The sequence below is a fragment of the Lissotriton helveticus genome, chromosome 9 (assembly GCF_964261635.1).
Source record: "Lissotriton helveticus chromosome 9, aLisHel1.1, whole genome shotgun sequence".
Classification (NCBI taxonomy): domain Eukaryota; kingdom Metazoa; phylum Chordata; class Amphibia; order Caudata; family Salamandridae; genus Lissotriton; species Lissotriton helveticus.
In genome coordinates, this window is record NC_136070.1 from 484,270,011 (window position 1) to 484,287,204 (window position 17,194).

The following is a 17,194-nucleotide window of genomic DNA, read 5'->3' on the forward strand; positions in this document are numbered from 1 at the left end:
GAATTTTGTGCTCCTCTCTCCATCGCTATACAGTGGTGCATGTCTGTATGTGAAAATGCAATAAAGTTTGTGTTTATAAAAATCATGTTTGATATACTTCATTGTGTAGGCGTGACAGAGAGACACAAGTATCTCAATGAGTGAGATCTGCTCCATGTTTTTCTTGACTTATTGAAATATGTGTGTTTCCTGTGATTCAATTATCTCAAAAGGTTGTGATGATGCACATAAATTGAGATAACATTTTCTTGGTAGCCAACAATATGGTTTACATTCTCCCACAATATTAGTTTCATTTTTGACTGTAGATTGTGATGAGCCAACGCTGGCTGAAAGGACAGGTATGCACTGTATCTTCTAAATACGGTGCATTCCTGCCTTTTTGAATTGGCAGAGGGCAGCACAGAAAAATGATTTGCGTTGCTGCCCTATGCCAGTGCCTAGTAAATGAGGCCTGGAGTGTGCATATTGAAAGTAGTGAGACAGAGAATTTTAAAGTTGCCTTCCCGTGAAGGGTAACAGTCCGAACACTGCAGTCTTAACCATGTGTGTTCCAACTATGCAAGCTCAACCACGCTTGCCTTAACCATGCATATGCGTGGTTAAGGCAGTGAGTGATCTAGCTGCTGGCTACTGCTGCTGTAGGGAAGGCAGAAGCAGGAAGACCCCAGTAAGAGATGCGGTGACATAAGTTGGGCTAGGGGGTAGTTTTCAGGGCTAGGGGGCTGGAGGGGGTCGGGGTAGCAATGTTCCCTCTAATTTTATTTTTCTATGTGTGGCAGAGTAAGGTCTCTGTGCGCTGCAGCCAACGCTATGTGCGCCAAGAACCCGACCGTGTGTGTAGACCAGGGCTTTAAGTGGGATGAAAAACCAGGGGGTCTCTCAAAGGGGCATGACTGATCGAATTAAGGGCGTGGCTTAAAAGCAATTAAGCTAAACATCTCTGCTTAGTGTAGTTTGCCATCAGACTGATATTTTGCTTCTTCTGTCATTGCACCCAGATATATAATACAAGTAATATTACACCTACAAGAAGCCAGGACTATTGGCTTTTTCAATGGTTGTTTGTTGCATAAAGTTGTATATAGTATGGAAAATGCTTCCGATCTTGTGGTAGAGGTTGTGACATAATGCTCGAGCTGCCGATTTACGAGATGGGTTTTGAGTCTCGGGTCTGATAAACATCCTGTGATTCTCAGCAAATCAATTAATCTCCCCATGCATACAAATAAATCATGTAAATCGCGCCAATACTTTTGGGTTGAGTTTGCACTATATCGAACTTGCGGCATTTCTTTTCTAAATGCGAGGCAGATGGTTTGCCTTTTGAAAGAATTTATGTTAAAAGCAGCCCATGACGGACGCTGTGATCAGGGGAGCAACTAGACCCGAACTTCGGGGGGGGGCTGAGATTCCCAGCCATGGTTGGCCCTAGCACTGGCAGCACACTGTGCAGCAGTCTGTTTTGTCACCCCTCCCCCATTTCCTCTTCCTCCATGAATTCCCTCACTACCACTAACCAACAATGCACCTCATCTCTCTATAGCACCTTTCTGACAAACATTTCATTTTTTAATAGCGCTGCTCCTAGTTTACTCACACTCAGTTCTATGATCTGCATGGTCCACACGTTCTTTGTAGAAGGCACATTAACCCTCTGAACTGTGTGGGTGGCAGGAGTGCCCATGTGAGTGCATGGTGAGCGATGCAACAGTGTGAGAGTAGGGTAAGAGGAGTGACTGCAGGGTGAGTAAGGTGACAATATGTATTTGGGTGCCTAAGTAAGTGCAGAGTGGGACGAATAAATGCATGATTAGTGATGAGTTTGTTTGAGTGAGATTGCAGATTGAGCAGTGAGGGGGACAGGTGAGTGAAGTATCACATGAGTGCAGGGTGAGTAGTGTGCTCGTGTGACTGCAGGGCGAAGTACTGGCTGAACAGCACAAGTGTATTGTGAGTGCAGAGTGTTCACTGAGTGCAGGGTGAGCCAGTGCTGGGTGTGAGAGTATGGTGATGAGTGTGAGTGCATTGTGATCACTGTGAGTGCAGGGTGAGCGGGAAAGTGAAGGGCAAGAATGAGGAGTGAGTTGTCTGAATGCAGGGTGCATTCTCAGACACTTGAAGTAACTCAGCTTGTTATTGACAGCGGCGTAGGGTTTCAGATATAAGGTAAACTATTGCTATTATGGCATTAATCAGGGATCCAGGGTGGAGGAAATAAATAATGTGCTTATCCTGCAACAAACTTCCAGTCTTATGATTAGGGTGGTCAGCTCATTATTTTAATGTCCCAGACGGTACAAAAATAAGCAGTCACCTAAAGTAGTTTTCAGCACTTATCTGTGCATACTTTGAATAGCAAATTTAAATAGAAAGCACTTTTAATTGTGTTCTAGGGCTGCCTAAATGAACAAAGAAAGAAAAGTCACATTATAAATGAATACATACTTTTTTATGTATAACCCTATTTAGTGTCAAAGCGAGGTATTTGCAGGCTCTTTAAACAACACATGACTGGCATTTTTCTTTTGGCAACCCTACTTGATATTCCTTTTCATGAAATGCATTCTCACACTATGGCAGTAAATGTAAAATACAAATGTAGGAAATAGGCAGAGTGGGGGCCCAGGGAACATTGGAACCAGAAAAAATAAACTAAGCCTCAGTAACCAGTTTACAAAGGTATGTAAATATGCAAATGGTCTTTAAAGACCTTTGAAGAACGAGGGTGTGGCGAAGTAAAGACTACAGACACTGCCCAACTCGAGCCGCAGGAGCCCGGGCTGAGACACACGACGGGAGGGTGGGGGGGTTTCTGTCGCGCTTTTAGCCCTATGGGCGTTGCAGTAAGTTTAAAAGCACAATGTGTGCTTTCTGGATCCAGGATCATCTGAAAGCACACGTGCTTTTTAACTTGCTGCATTTCTTATCTTAATGCAGCATGGCTGCGGGGCTGATTATGTGCCTTTTGAAAGTATTTATGTTCATCATGGCTCCCATCACGGGCTGCATTTAACATAAATACTTTCAAAAGGCACACAATCAGCCCCACAGCCGAGCTCTATTTAGAAAAGAAATGCATCAAGTTTAAAAGCACGATCATGTGCTTTCAGATGATTCTGAAAACACACCTTGTGTTTGTAGACTTGCTGCATTTCTTTTCTGAATAAAGCACAGCTGTGGGGCTGATTGTTTGCCTTTTGAAAGTATTTATGTTAAATGAAGCCCTTGATGGCCGCTGTGATCAACATAAATACTTTCCAAAGGCCCACAATCAGCCCACTGCTGCGCTTTAATTAGAAAAGAAAGGCAGCAAGTGCATGAGCATTTTCTGCCTTTTGGCGCAGGAACGCTCTCCCGGGATGTGCTGTGTGCTTCAGACACAGCACTGCGTGCTCTGGAGAACAGAGGTGCACGTGGGGTGGGGGGTGGTTCGAGGTAATGCAATGGGGCAGGGTTTCCGGCCTCAGGGTAGGGGCAGGGGAATGGGTAGACAGGGTAGATTTAGGGACAACGCAGGGGGTGGGGGGTCAGGGTAGGGTTTGTAAAGGTGCAGGGATTTAGTGACAACTTGGGGGGCGAGGGGGTGGAGGAGTACCAACCTTAGCCACACATGCCCCTTTACCATTCATGACTATACCACGAAATTGTGTGGTAAAAGCATGTGTGGTAGAGGAATGTGTGCTTAAGATGCACGCATTGTTTGACAATGTGTGCCTTTATCATACAACCACCTGTGAGTTATATCGCAATATGTTTTGCAATCCAACCAGATGTCAATAAACAAAGCCACATTTTGGAATCCTTATTATTGGTGATTGTAGATGAAGAAATATGATGTAAGAGATCTAGATTTTGTTTTCACAGGACTCCACCTTAATGAGGTTGCCATTTGAAATGCCTAATTTGGGTGAGAGGATTTTGCCCATTCATAACACAATCCAACGATCATGACTCCTGCTATACCACAGTCACTACTGGCATTCTGAGACTCAAGCACTAAGAAATTAAAAATGTAAATGTAAATGTAGTATACTTGTAAAGCGCACAGCTGCCCCAGCAACGGGGCGTCCCGGCGCTGTATAACTCTGGGGAACCCGTCCTGGCTTTCCCTGTGGGATGGTCCCTTGCTGGGAGTCCCCAAGGTGGAGCCAGGCATCCCTGGAATTGGTGGGGCCGTTGTGGAGATTAGGCAAGCTAATGCCCAGAGTTGCCGAGTGGAACCCCTGATTAGAGTAAGCACTGAAGCGAGAATTATCGAGTCCGCTGACCAAGGTCCACGACCCTGCCGCATCGGGAATTGAACCCTGGTCCCAGGCTGACTTCTGCTCTCAGGCCTGCCGCCTCTAACCAGTGAGCCACACTACTCCACATCTGACTAACTAATTGAAGCAACCTGTTCCATATGATAATGTTTCGTTGATACCTTCCTCTAAGGAATTATAGCACTGGACAATAGGGGCAAGGCTGTAATTGAGACTGTTTAATATTTTTGTCTGCTAAAGTTAAGCATTTCTTTCATGTGAAGACAATGATTAAATATAACTATTGTTAGATACAAGTTAAAACATATCATAATCTATTCTCCAGGATCCTTGAATTATTTGAAAAGTAGAAATGGTTATAAGGAGAACAAGCTAAGTATGTTTTGTTATGCAGGTACGAGACGGGAGCGGTGTGGTTATCGCATTGTACGGCATCGACGCCATTCAGAAGATCAACTGCATTGCATTGCCAAGTCCAAAAAGAGCATTGAAAACGGATCCCGGGTCAAAGACATTGCTACTAGTGTCCTTAGTCCAGAGCACTTTGTTTTGACACTAGTAGAAGCTGAACCACCAAATATACTGCTAATGAACAGCCCAGCCAAGCCATTCACTGAAGCATCCATGATGATGTCACTAACAAAACTTGCTGACAAAGAACTAGTCCATATGATTGGCTGGGCCAAGAAAATACCTGGTATGTATGATCATTTACTAACTAATTTCTTCATGTACAAAAAGTATTGAAAAGGGATGAACATCTGATTTATCCAGCTGCTCTTTTTCCATTTTCAGATGTATGGAATAATTTGTTGTTGTGATAGGAAGACTACTAGGTACACAATGACAGCAGTGACCATTAGACCAGCGAGTAAAAATGCGGCAAAAGACTTCGCTCTGTCACCTTCTGACAGATTCTGGAACATACAACATCAGCTTAGCGCTCTAAACTAATGCAAGCCAGGTATAAGCGATCTGTTGACGGTGATACAGTGAAGTTTTTTGCTGGATTTTGTACTCGCTCCTGGCTTCATCCACCTAAGAGTGATATAAGGTGGGGTATCCTGAAAGTGACAAGAGGTTGAGATTAGTACTACCTTGATTTTAGTTCTGATGATGACCCTGTCTCAAAATATTTTTTTTTAGGGTCAGTACATTGATTGATTGTAATTAAGATTATTCACATCATCTCTGACTTTGAGATGTGTCATTGAAATTTACAAACATATCAGCCTCTAACGTTGTGTATATATGCCTTGTATTTACCACTTGCGCACTTTATTTCATGTATTCACTATCACTGCATCATTTTGTGGAGCACATTTGGGTACAATGTGTCTATATATATATTTGTACATATTCTGATAAAATATATCAGTTGCCTTTATTAAAGAAAAACTGATTATTATCTCTTTAACCAGCAGTTTAATTGATAGTCTTGTGACAATTGCCAAAGACATAGAGGCTTATACTTCCCCCGAAGGGACCATTGTCTTGTTTTATTACACGAAGAGTATGCAGCACATTTTCCTGAAATGTGGTGGAATAAGTCAGTTTTGTATTAATTTAGGTGTCCATTCAGGTAAAAGCAAGACCGGGTATCTTAAAGGGATTTGACATCTCAAAGCAGTGTCTTCACTAGTGTTGGATCTGCAAGGTATGTGCTCCTTCCAATTATTACAGGATCCCTGGCTAATACAACTTGCACTCACTATATCTACAGGCATATCTTGTCTACAAGGACATGCATGTTGAGGCTAGAGTCGAACTGTGCTCTTAGATCGTGAAATTCACTAATTAAGAGGATGTTCAAGCTAATTACTTAAAACCGTGATGATAAATACCTGTCACCCTTTCAATCTTTTTCCAAAGCTAAATCTACCACAGTGAGTGTAATCAGTTTAATTTCAATCAGGTTTTGTTCATCCAACCACCTACTTCAAGTAACTAATTATTTGAGTGTAAAGATTGTTGTCCTATAAGGACATATACATATTTGTGCTTCATATATACCAGTATTCCTTACTGAACTGTGTTTTTTTATATGCCTTCTCTACCCAAGTTTTTGTATTGTCTCATTTACAAGTACAACTTTATGAAACGCTTATAGATTATACTAGCTAGTCGTTTTATATATGTGTTGGACAATAAAGGGGAGGTTTGAACATTAGGTATTATGCAGAAGCCGAATGAGATACAGCTAACGAGATTACATAGGGCCAACAAGTAAAACCTGTCAATCGCTAGGCAGAAATGGGATTATGTTCAAAAGTAATTTTTGCACCGAAGATTATGAAAGCATGTTCAATGATTTTTATCCTTATTTTCTTACACACTGTTAAATATGATTGTGTTTTTTATATCGATTCCACTGGAAAAACATGTTTTATGTCATGGTGATTCTTTTATACTGCCACCTGCACAATCAAATTTCGTGCTGACGTAAAGAGGGGTAAATCTATCATTTTAAATGAGAACAAAAGTTTTACTTTTCACTCTTGAAAAATCCAGGCTTAGCAGTGCATGGTTGTTGTATAGGTCATATTGCAAGCTTTGCTTCACATGTTACTGGAATAAAGTTTTCCAGCTTTCTTATAAAAGGGTCAAATGTTCCAATTTAATTGCGAAATCTTTTTCATTTTTAGGCAAGCTTGTATTGTGGGGAGCTATTTAGTAGGCTCAGCTGACCACTCTGAAAAGTCACTGCCATTATCCACTGTGTCAGCCACCGCACACACCATTCTTAGGAGTTTAAAAACGACAATTTGGTGATTTTGAAGGAGCTGTTATTTTTTGAGTTACATTTCTCTCTCGCAGCAGAAAACATTTTTCAGCATGCTCACTAAAAATAGATGCTCGGAAATTGGACAGAATTAGGCAAACTGACTTGTTCATGGGGGATCTCCATTCACAGATGTTGGGAGTAGGGACCACATCTGTCGATTGCCATAGCTGTCCTTAAGGCATACATCCAGCCAAATTAGTCAAACAAGAGAACTTCTTGGGTCATCTATTTCCTCATGACAGCGATCTGCTAATCCAGATAAAGAAACGAATGCAGTGAAGATCTGAAAGACAAGGGTTCCTTTGGGTTTCTACCTCGACTGGGGCAAAAGCTAATGTGATCATGTTTTTTTGTGATACATCTGATCATAAAAGAATACTGCATTCCTCAAAGAATCTGCATTGACGGCGGGGCAGCTGTGATATGAGAGATGTTGAATATCCTGATAATTATCGTTGGCTAGCCTTGTTCTTTTTCTAGCTGTAAGTTCATTTTACTTAATTTAGAATGCGGAGGGCCTGATGTACAAACATTCAAATTTGCGAGTCGCAAATTGCATCCAATTGCGACTCGCAAATGTGAATGTACATCAGTGTCTCAGACACTTTTTGCGATTCCCAATGGGGTCGAAAATTGCATGCCTCATTATTATTCATGAGGCAGTCGCAATATGCAACCCCATTGGGAATGGCTAGCACTCACAGGGATGGTGGTCTGCAGACCACCATGTCTGTGACTGCTTTTTTAATAAAGCTTTTTTTCTTTTTTAAATTCAACTCTTAAAATGCACCCCTTTAAACAGGATGTATTTAAAAAAGAAAAATTACACTTTTCAGTTTAATTTTTTCAAGGGCATACAGTGGTCCCTGAAACCACTGCCTGCTCCTAAAAAATATTTTTTCACATGCTCACATGTGTTTTGCAAATACATAGCAGTGTGTCTCGCTATTAGGAAGTGACACCCCTTCCTAATAGCGAGAGTCGCAAATGCTATTTTGTGAGTCAGTGAAATGCAAGATATTAGTACATGCCATTGCCCTGTTTTGCTGCCACAAGCGGGAGGATCTCCCATTTGCGGACGCAAAAAAGGGTTGTACATCTGGCCCTCAGTCCGTTAAAGTGCGAACAAGTTTTTAAAAGAAGTATACAAGTCAAACAATTTTCTGATTTACAATGTACGAAAAACATAAAACTAATCGCAATTAGCGGTACAAAGTGCAGATGCGTAATTGTAACAACATAATAATCATAAAATCTTTTAACAAAGAAAGTTCTGCATGTCTGCACTTTTGGCCCAGAGTTGCTAAGATTGGTTGATTAAATTAATTACAGCATAATGTGACGCTGTTATTTACAGTACTTCAGTAATTTGTAAAGTGTTATGCTCTGTAGAAAGTAAAGTGCTAAGTCTAGTACAAATCAGAAGATACGAACAAACATTGCATACGCCAGTTGACTGCTCTAAGGAAATGGTGGCTAAAAGGTTTAAAAATTAGATATAAATGGCCTCACATAATGGTATGTATCTATGCCTTGTCCGCCACTAAATCTGGGGGGAGATGTTCATTTTTAAGCTATTCCAATGAGCCAGAAGATGTATTTGTCTCTTGATCTATCTAGATCGTCGTTCATTTTGCCTAGTATTTTGGGTACACTGGTAGGATACATTTACTTAATTCCTCCTTGATATATACCCTAAAGTATTTAATTGATTCCTTTGCCAGCGTAAATGGTATAGGTTTTATTGTTCCCCTCCCTCTGTAGGTACTGGTAAAATCAGGGACCTTTCTATAGCAATTTTATATCACGTTACCAGAGCAATATTCTATAGTAACTGCAACAAGGTTGGTTCTGTGAGTTGAGTATGTCATCACCCACAAACAGAAAAATTAAATTCCCCTCTATCCCAGAAAATAATAATTTTCACTGAGACTTTTATCATATTTGCTAGCAGTTCTATGGTAATGGCAAACAGTGATGAAATATTGGGCACCTCTGCTCCACTCCTCTTCCCACCACAAACTATTCTAAAAATGCTCCATTCCCTAAGATCCTATTTTGGGATGTTTAGAATGAAGCCATGACCATTGTATGAGGGTGTTCACTAGAAAAAACATCAACATTACTGCCCTCATAAAGGACCAACTCACCGTGTTGAATACCTTCTTAGCATCTACGTCAATTATGACCGTGCTTATTCTTTTCCTGTTGCCCTTTTTGATATGGCGAGCCTAATTCCCAATAGTGTCGAAAGTCTGTATGTCTTGATGAAGCCAGATTTCTCTTTGTGTATCTAATACAGGAATAATTCATCCAGCCTGTGGGCCAGGACTTTCAAGCGTAGTTATTTTTTTATGTTTAAGAGTACAGTTGCTCCATAGGCCTTGTAGTCCAGATGCTCTGTCCTAGATTTAGGGTATTAAATTAAATCTGCCTCCATCATTGTTGGCTTAACTCCTCCATTGTTTGCTATTGATTGTAAAACTTTTGTCAATGTTGGCACAATCTGTGGGGGAAAAGAATTTATAACATTCACATGTGAAATTATCAGGGCTGGGGTGAAATGTAGGTGGCTATTAGCCTGTCTGGTAGAATTGTACAGTGGTATGCGGGTGATCCAGCGCTGCTCCAAACCAAACCACCAAATCATCACTATAAATCCTGGGAGCTATCACACTCTACTCGTCGATGGGACCCATAACACCGCGAGTCATTCATTCACACAAATCACCCTACTTCCAGGATCAGTGAAAAACCAGCGGAGGAGACACTGGATTTTTAACGGAGTGTCTTACTTCATCTATTTAATCTACATTTTATACACTATATTCATCTGCAGTTATTAAGTCTTACCATGGTTTTACTCTCTTAAAACATTAAACACTCCACTAATTGGTCAATGGATCAGCTAGTAAAAGTTAACTAATGGACAACAAGGCCAGCTTAATTCTCCATTTATTTAATTTTTATTTAAAGATTTTAATCTTCTTGCATGACCTATTTCATTTAACCTTATTTCAAACACCATTAAAACATTTTTTAATTCACCTAAAGAAAGTTAAAATTCAAACAGTTTACATTTATTAGCAGAATAGTTCAGAAAATAAGTCAAAACCATATTACCAAGTATGTCAGCAATGGAATTCAGAGTTAGCGAAGAATAGTTCCTAAATACAACCTCTCTATTCTTTCTCGATGTTCACCTCCCATCTAGACACCATTCCCATCAAAAGTTAAGTCAGGAAAAATTCAAAGTCTTTGCACCATTGAAAAATTAATCAGCCCGACAGCATGTCGTGGTGCGGAAAATAATTCAAAAGCAAGCTTTTTTCTCTCTTCCAAACAACCTCTTTTATACCCTTTTTCCCTAACTATCTGACTAAAATTTGAAACTTTAAGGGTCCACACTCGATTTCCATTGGTTTGCACAAGGGATGGATGAGAATCACCTCATCTCCTCATTGTCCATATTTCCGCCAAGTCATAGTTCCGATCTCAGTAAGGTTCCATGTTTATTATTACATTTATTTTTCATTTGTGTCCTTTAACTTGTCACTTCAACAAAGTTCTCAGGCTCATAACTCGAACATCTCAATCTTGGCACTATCCTGCTTTTCAGGCCACTCTGACATTGACCCACGCTGCACAGGCACAGACTTCTTGCACATCTCTCGAGCATAGTCGTGCAGGCATTTTAGAATCACCCTCTCGGAGTCTCGTAAACCTCCATTTTATTTTAGGCCGCATGGGCCATAACAGGAACTATTATGGAAACAAACACAATTAAACGTTAGATTTCGAAATATGGCCCTTCTGTTTACCTCCCACCATTCTATATTCACCCTATTAGCGGTTACCTAGCTCTACAAGTGAGGATTAAGCATTGTTTTCTTACCATTCTCCATCATTTCTGCCACAATAATACATTTAGGAAGCATACATGCACAGGTTTTCATTAGATTATGACATTTGTGTACTATATTAGTATGACGATTTCACTCAATTAGTATATTATGATTTGCAACACAAGCAAATTAGTATCCCACGTGTATTTGTGTGTGTGCTTTCTATTCTATGTTGGGTAATTTTAAAACCAGATAAGCCCACTATTGTCCAAAGAAAAAGTGTCCAAACAAACATAAAAATGTGTAAGTGCTGTAGAGTGATAGACGATAACACTCCACAAGAGTGACAAATAGTGATTAAAATTGGCAGTCACACTTGTATTACAATTACTTTATTAGTTACTAGGGGCCCGCTTACGATTGCGGTGAATCCGCATCCTCCGGAGCATGCGGATTCACCGCTGCGTTGTGAGAAATGACCCCCCGCCAGATTAGGATGGCAGGGGGGTCATCTGCGGACGTGGAGACCTTCCGCCGCTTTACCGCCCCGAGACCGCGTCTGAAAACCTCTAATATGGTGGCGGTGTCTATCAGACACCGCCAGCCATATTAGGATTTGCATTGTGATATGCCTTTCTGCTGCGGCAATGCTGCCACGAAAAGGCAGACAGTCTTTTCTTTGGGGGCCCGTTGCGGGCCCCCAGGGTAAAGGGGGGTGGGGGTGCACATGGGGGGTGCCTATGGTACCCCGCTGCATTTGCATGCACGAAGCGGCCACCGCGCGGTGCCTGCCTCTTTTGCATGCAAATGCACTGCTTGCATTTTTAACATGCCCGCCGCAATGTTAAACATACAGGATGTGACTGCCAGGCTGGCGGTCACATCCTAATTTGCACGGAGGGACCGCCGCTGCCCCTGCGGACGGTCCCTCCACCTCTGTGGTGGCGGACGGACGCAGGTCCGTCCGCCATCCTAATAGGGCCCAAAGTGTGTACTGTCAAATTAAAAATGAGCTGGTTGCTAACCATGCATACCAATGCTACATGCATAATAGTGGGCTTATCTGGTGAGTACCTACCAGTTACCCGAGTGGTGGTGCACCAGTGAGGGGTCATTTTGTCCTCCACATATTTTTTCACTTTTAAGTTGGTGGTATTTTGGTGAACTGAATGTATTGAGAATTACTTTAAAGTCAGTTTTCAGTCACTGTTTACCTTCTTGGGGACTGTCCGTTGAGAAATGTTTTTTTTTAAAAGCAGGCAAAAAAAGTGTTACAAAACCAACCACTATATAAGATAATAAGAATTGTGGGTTTTTGTATAAAAAGATTTTGTAAAGATACATACACTACGCAGAGTTGAAAAACCATAACGATATACACTTTTTGTCAATTATATTGCCTAAGAGACCGGGTTCTTTGTGTATTCATGATTTTTGAGTGGAGGGAGACCCGCAGTCTCTTATTCCCTCTATGCTCCTATTTGATTAGATAATTTTAAAACTACACAATTAATACATAATACTGTTAAGGGAGAGAGACTTCACAAGGGGTATACAAAAATGTTTGTTTTCATCCTCGCTCCATCAACTCCCCCCCTTTGGTGATTTATCACCAAATAACACCCAAAAATGTCATACATTTTCATAACATGTTTCAAATTCTTTTAATTAGTATGAGTTATACCCTAGTGTCTTCTATTTTCTTTCTGTCTTGATAAGGTTTCTCCTTAAACTCTTTCATTTCAATGTCCCCCTTTTCACGTTCTCTTTCTTGTCTCTCTTCAAATTCCTTAGCTATAGATTTTTTAAGATTTCTTCTTTTTCTAAGTTTACAGCCTAATCTTAAGACTAAAAATATCACTATTATTAGTTTTGCTGGAATTAATACTTTCCCTGTTATGTATCTACCTATTTCATAAAACTATTTCTTAACAGCTGAAAAACTTCTACCAAGTTTCTCAAGAACACCGTCAACCTCCAGTGGTATAATTTCTTTATTCATTTCCGTAAGATTTGTAATATATCTTTCAATGTTCTGACTTTTGTCAGGAATATAGGTACAACAGTGCTGTACCTTCAAAATTCCACAGACTCCTCCCTCTTTTGCCAAAATTATGTCAAGAGCAAGTCGAATCTGCATCACCATAGCTCTCAGAGCCACCATTTCTGTGTTTACCATTAAAAATCCCCCTGCAGTATCTGTTGACAAACGATCTACTATCGTTGACAATTTCTGAATTCTGTTTGCATTAAAAGATATACCCACTGCTGGTATCAATGCTCCAAAAACATCACCTATTATTTCAATTACACTTTCCCTTCTCCTACGACTTAAAGGTTTACCTATCTCATGGATTCCATTAGTTCCCCTATCTACATGGAACATTTTAGGAAAGACCAGACCCATATAACAGGACCCATACCAATGATCAGGCAATCTATAAGAAGCTTTGTTCCCACAAAAGAAATATATGCCAGGGAAAACTAGATCATCACCTCCTTTAAATCCCCAATCCCCTTTCATAATATATGTATCTTCACATTCACTTGCTCCCACAAAATAATTATCATACACAGTGTTGTGTCTTTGAAGACATAATTTCCCTAATAATGGTGTATCTATATTTATAGCCACATTTACATTATGTCCTTCTATATTATCATCCTCAAATGTCCACATTGTAGATTTAGATTTCTTGGCATTTTCCTTTCCCTGTATTGGTTCCTTCTCTCCCCTACCATATCCAAAAAGGCTTTCTCCTCATTTCTCATTTTATAAGTCAAATTATGTTTGAACGCATAATCATGGGTCAATTCTTGTGTTTCCAAAAAATACTCTCCAAAAACTTTTGCAGGTTTAATGTGATTCAATTCAGCCACAATTTTCAATTTTTCAAAAACATCATCAGAATTAGAATAATAACACTCTAATTTACCTGTTCTGTAAAACAAACTAGCTAACACACTACATATAACCCCATATGTTAATGGAAGGTGGTGATATGTCACACCCTCTGATACAGATGCTGGCAATTTCACGCGGACGTAGCAATCACTAGCGTCCATGGTTCTCACATATTCAGATAATAATTTAGAAAATACATTATTCGAATAGTCCCTATCGAATTGTATTGATGTACTTCAGGTCTATACATATGTGTTATTTCACCCTTTGACTCATAGGCGTTTTCTTTTAAACTCTCATTTGCCGTTGCTTTTTCAAAATTTGGTCTGAAAGGAATTATAATAGCTAATATTAACCATACCAACATCAATAATCCCGTACATATTAAACTCATTCTACACCATTTTCTAAAAATAGTACATTTTGATCTTGTTACATCATTAGTAGCCATTTTCTTTTACACAGTGCTTTCCACAATCTTTTCTGTCTTTATATTGTCTCTTTTAAATCTCCTTTTGCACTTAATAGTGACCTTACCACCAATAAGTTCAATAACCTTGTTCCTTCAATTTCTCTCTTTCGGTTTCCCAGTTTAGGTACTCCTTTTTCCTTCTTTTGAGTTTCAGTTCACTCACTTTCTTTTTCTCTAATTTGACAATTTAATTTCTTGACTGCTATTTACTTCCTTTATTGGAGGCAAAGCAATGTATGTCCACTCAGGTGATTTGTATTTTTTATTTGGTCTTCTTACTCTTTTTGGCCTTTGCACAATTTCTATCCTTTCACCCAACAACTCTATTTGACTGGTTATTTCATTTACTTGATCTTCATGGATTTTTGCTTTATCAACCAGTTTAAATCTCAGACCATCATTTTCCTTAGGCCAATTATCTCCTTTACGTGGTTTCTTGGTTTTAGGTCCGACAGTGTTACGTTCCACTCTCCAAGATCTCTTTCTTGAGCTTCTCCTCAATTGAGTTTCATCCTCACTGTCATCGGACTCAGTTTCAGATTTCTCATCAGTTTCATTTATGGTGAACTTTATAATGTCTGTTTTCTTTATAGAATCTGTTTTCTCTTTGGTCAGTTCTTTCACTCTGTTAGGAACCTCTCCACAGCTGGTACTTGGAAGCTCATCCTTATCGTGAGTTATTTCCTTTTCACCAGTTTCAGGATTTCTGTTCCCGCTTTCAGACTGTCTTTCAGTACTTATCTGACTACCAGTTTTGTCGGTACACACCTTACCAAATCTCGACTTTCAGGTCGATCTTCAGAAATTGGTATTTTGTTGATTTCACTCTCTCCTTCAGATGCAGAGCTTGCATCTGATATTTCCAGATGTCGACGAACAGGTCGAGCTTCAGTATCTGGATTTCTATCAGGTTCACCTTAGAATCTGAGTCAGTTGTGCTCTCCGCTTCGTCCTGTGGATTTTCAGGATCAGGCACATGGATAGTATGGCTGGCATGTACCCATCTCTTCACACCAGCACATTGAATGGCAGTCGTGCTAACCAGAATGACTTGTCTGGTCTTCTGCCACGAGGAACTAGGCAGTTTCTTCTTCTGTATACCTTTATCCGAACCCAATCTCCATGGACTAGATCATGAGCTGGGTGTTTCTCTTTTGAGTTTGCCTTAGTTCCCACCTGATGGAACACAGAAGTCACCACGTCAGACAGATTTTTGCAGTAATCCAGTATGATATCATCATTAATAGTCAATAGTTTATCAATTGGCACAAATGCTTGTCTCATCACTCTTCCCATCAGAATCTCATGTGGACTTAATCCTGTCTTTTTATCAGGTATGCTCCTGAGGGTCATCAGAACAAGTGGGAAAGCATCAGGCCATTTCAGTCCAATGGCCAAACACATTTTTGCAATTCTGTTCTTTATGATTCCATTTACTTGCTCAACTACCCCAGAAGCCTCTGGTCTGTAAGCACAATGTAATTTCTGACGAATGTCCAGTGCTTGACTAATCATTTGTATTAACTCATTGTGGAAATGTGTCCCACTTTCAGTCTCAATTGTTACTGGTAAACCAAAATGCGGAATAATTTCTCTCAACAACAGTTTTGGAACAGTCACTCCATCATTCCGTCTGATAGGGAAGGCCTCCACCCACCGGGAAAATAGGCAAATGATCACAAGTACATATCGAAGCCGATTACAAGGTGGCAACTCGATAAAATCCAATTGCATTTGTGTAAATAGACCTCCCTCCCGTCCTATGGTTCCCAAACTCACATCTCATCATCCTGAGCTTGGGATTATACCATGTCTGCCTAAACATCCTAATCATGGCATCCCTCCCAATATGGGCTTGACCATGGTACATTCGGGCCATATTAGAAATCATGTTATCAGGCATTACTGGTCTTTCATCTTTATAAACACAAACTTCATCCTCTTCTCTTTGTCTACATCCTGATTTTAACCAGATGTCCTTCTCTTCCTCATTTGCCTCCTCCTGCATCTGTTTTACTTCCTGTCAAGTCTCAACTACTGTGGTTAGCATTAAAGGACTTGAAACATGTTCAGCTTTTCTTTCCCGATTTATAGATGCAAGATTGTTAGCACAGTACTTAGCAATAGAGTCGACAAAGCAGTTGCCTCTGGTGACATAATCATCTCCTTTCTTGTGAGCTGCACATTTTACAACAGCAATTTTCTCTGGTAATTGGCTTGCATCAATCAGCATTTTCACAAACTCAGCATTTCTGATTGGGAATCCTGCAGAAGTTAAATAACCTCTTTGGGACCACAGTTGACCATAATCATGGACAACCCCAAAACCATACTGCCTGTCGGTCACTATGGTGACCCTTATTTCTTTTCCCAGTTCACACGCTCGAATCAAAGCAATCGATTCCGCTATTTGAGCAGAACAAATTCCTTTCAGACAAGATGCTTCCAGAACGTCTGCCACTGTACATACAGCATATGCAGCACTCAGAGCACCCTCATCTGTTCTACAAACATTACATAATCAGCTTCAGGTAATGGCTCATCTTTAATATGAGGTCTTGGTTTGGTGCAATATTCAAGAACATCCAAATACTTATGATCAACTTTTATTTCTCACCTCCACATCCATGGCATCAGGTAACAAAGTAGATGGATTTACATTCACACATTGTGCAATTGTTACATTATCTGCACCCAAAATTACTTTTTCATACGTTGTCATCCTGTTATTGGTAAGGAACTGTATTCTGGACCTAGTGAGGAGAATCTCCACTGAATGAGGTACATATACCCTCAACGGATATCCCATCACTATACCTTCACTTTGTTCCAAACTCACACTTGTAGCAGCTACTGCTTTCAAACATCCTGGCAATGCTTTAGGAACTGGATCCAGAACAGCTGAGAAATATGCAATTGGCT

General features: G+C 40.2%; 1 protein-coding gene across 1 annotated transcript in view; it reads left to right on the plus strand.

The window, feature by feature from the left end:
• The window catches only part of ESR2 (estrogen receptor 2), a 1,269,185-nt gene that overhangs the window by 930,852 nt on the left and 321,139 nt on the right, over positions 1-17,194 (plus strand). The window contains exon 6 of the mRNA XM_078660316.1: positions 4,660-4,962. Within this exon, the coding sequence (XP_078516442.1) occupies positions 4,660-4,962 (303 nt within the window). The remainder of the gene's footprint in view (positions 1-4,659; positions 4,963-17,194) is intronic.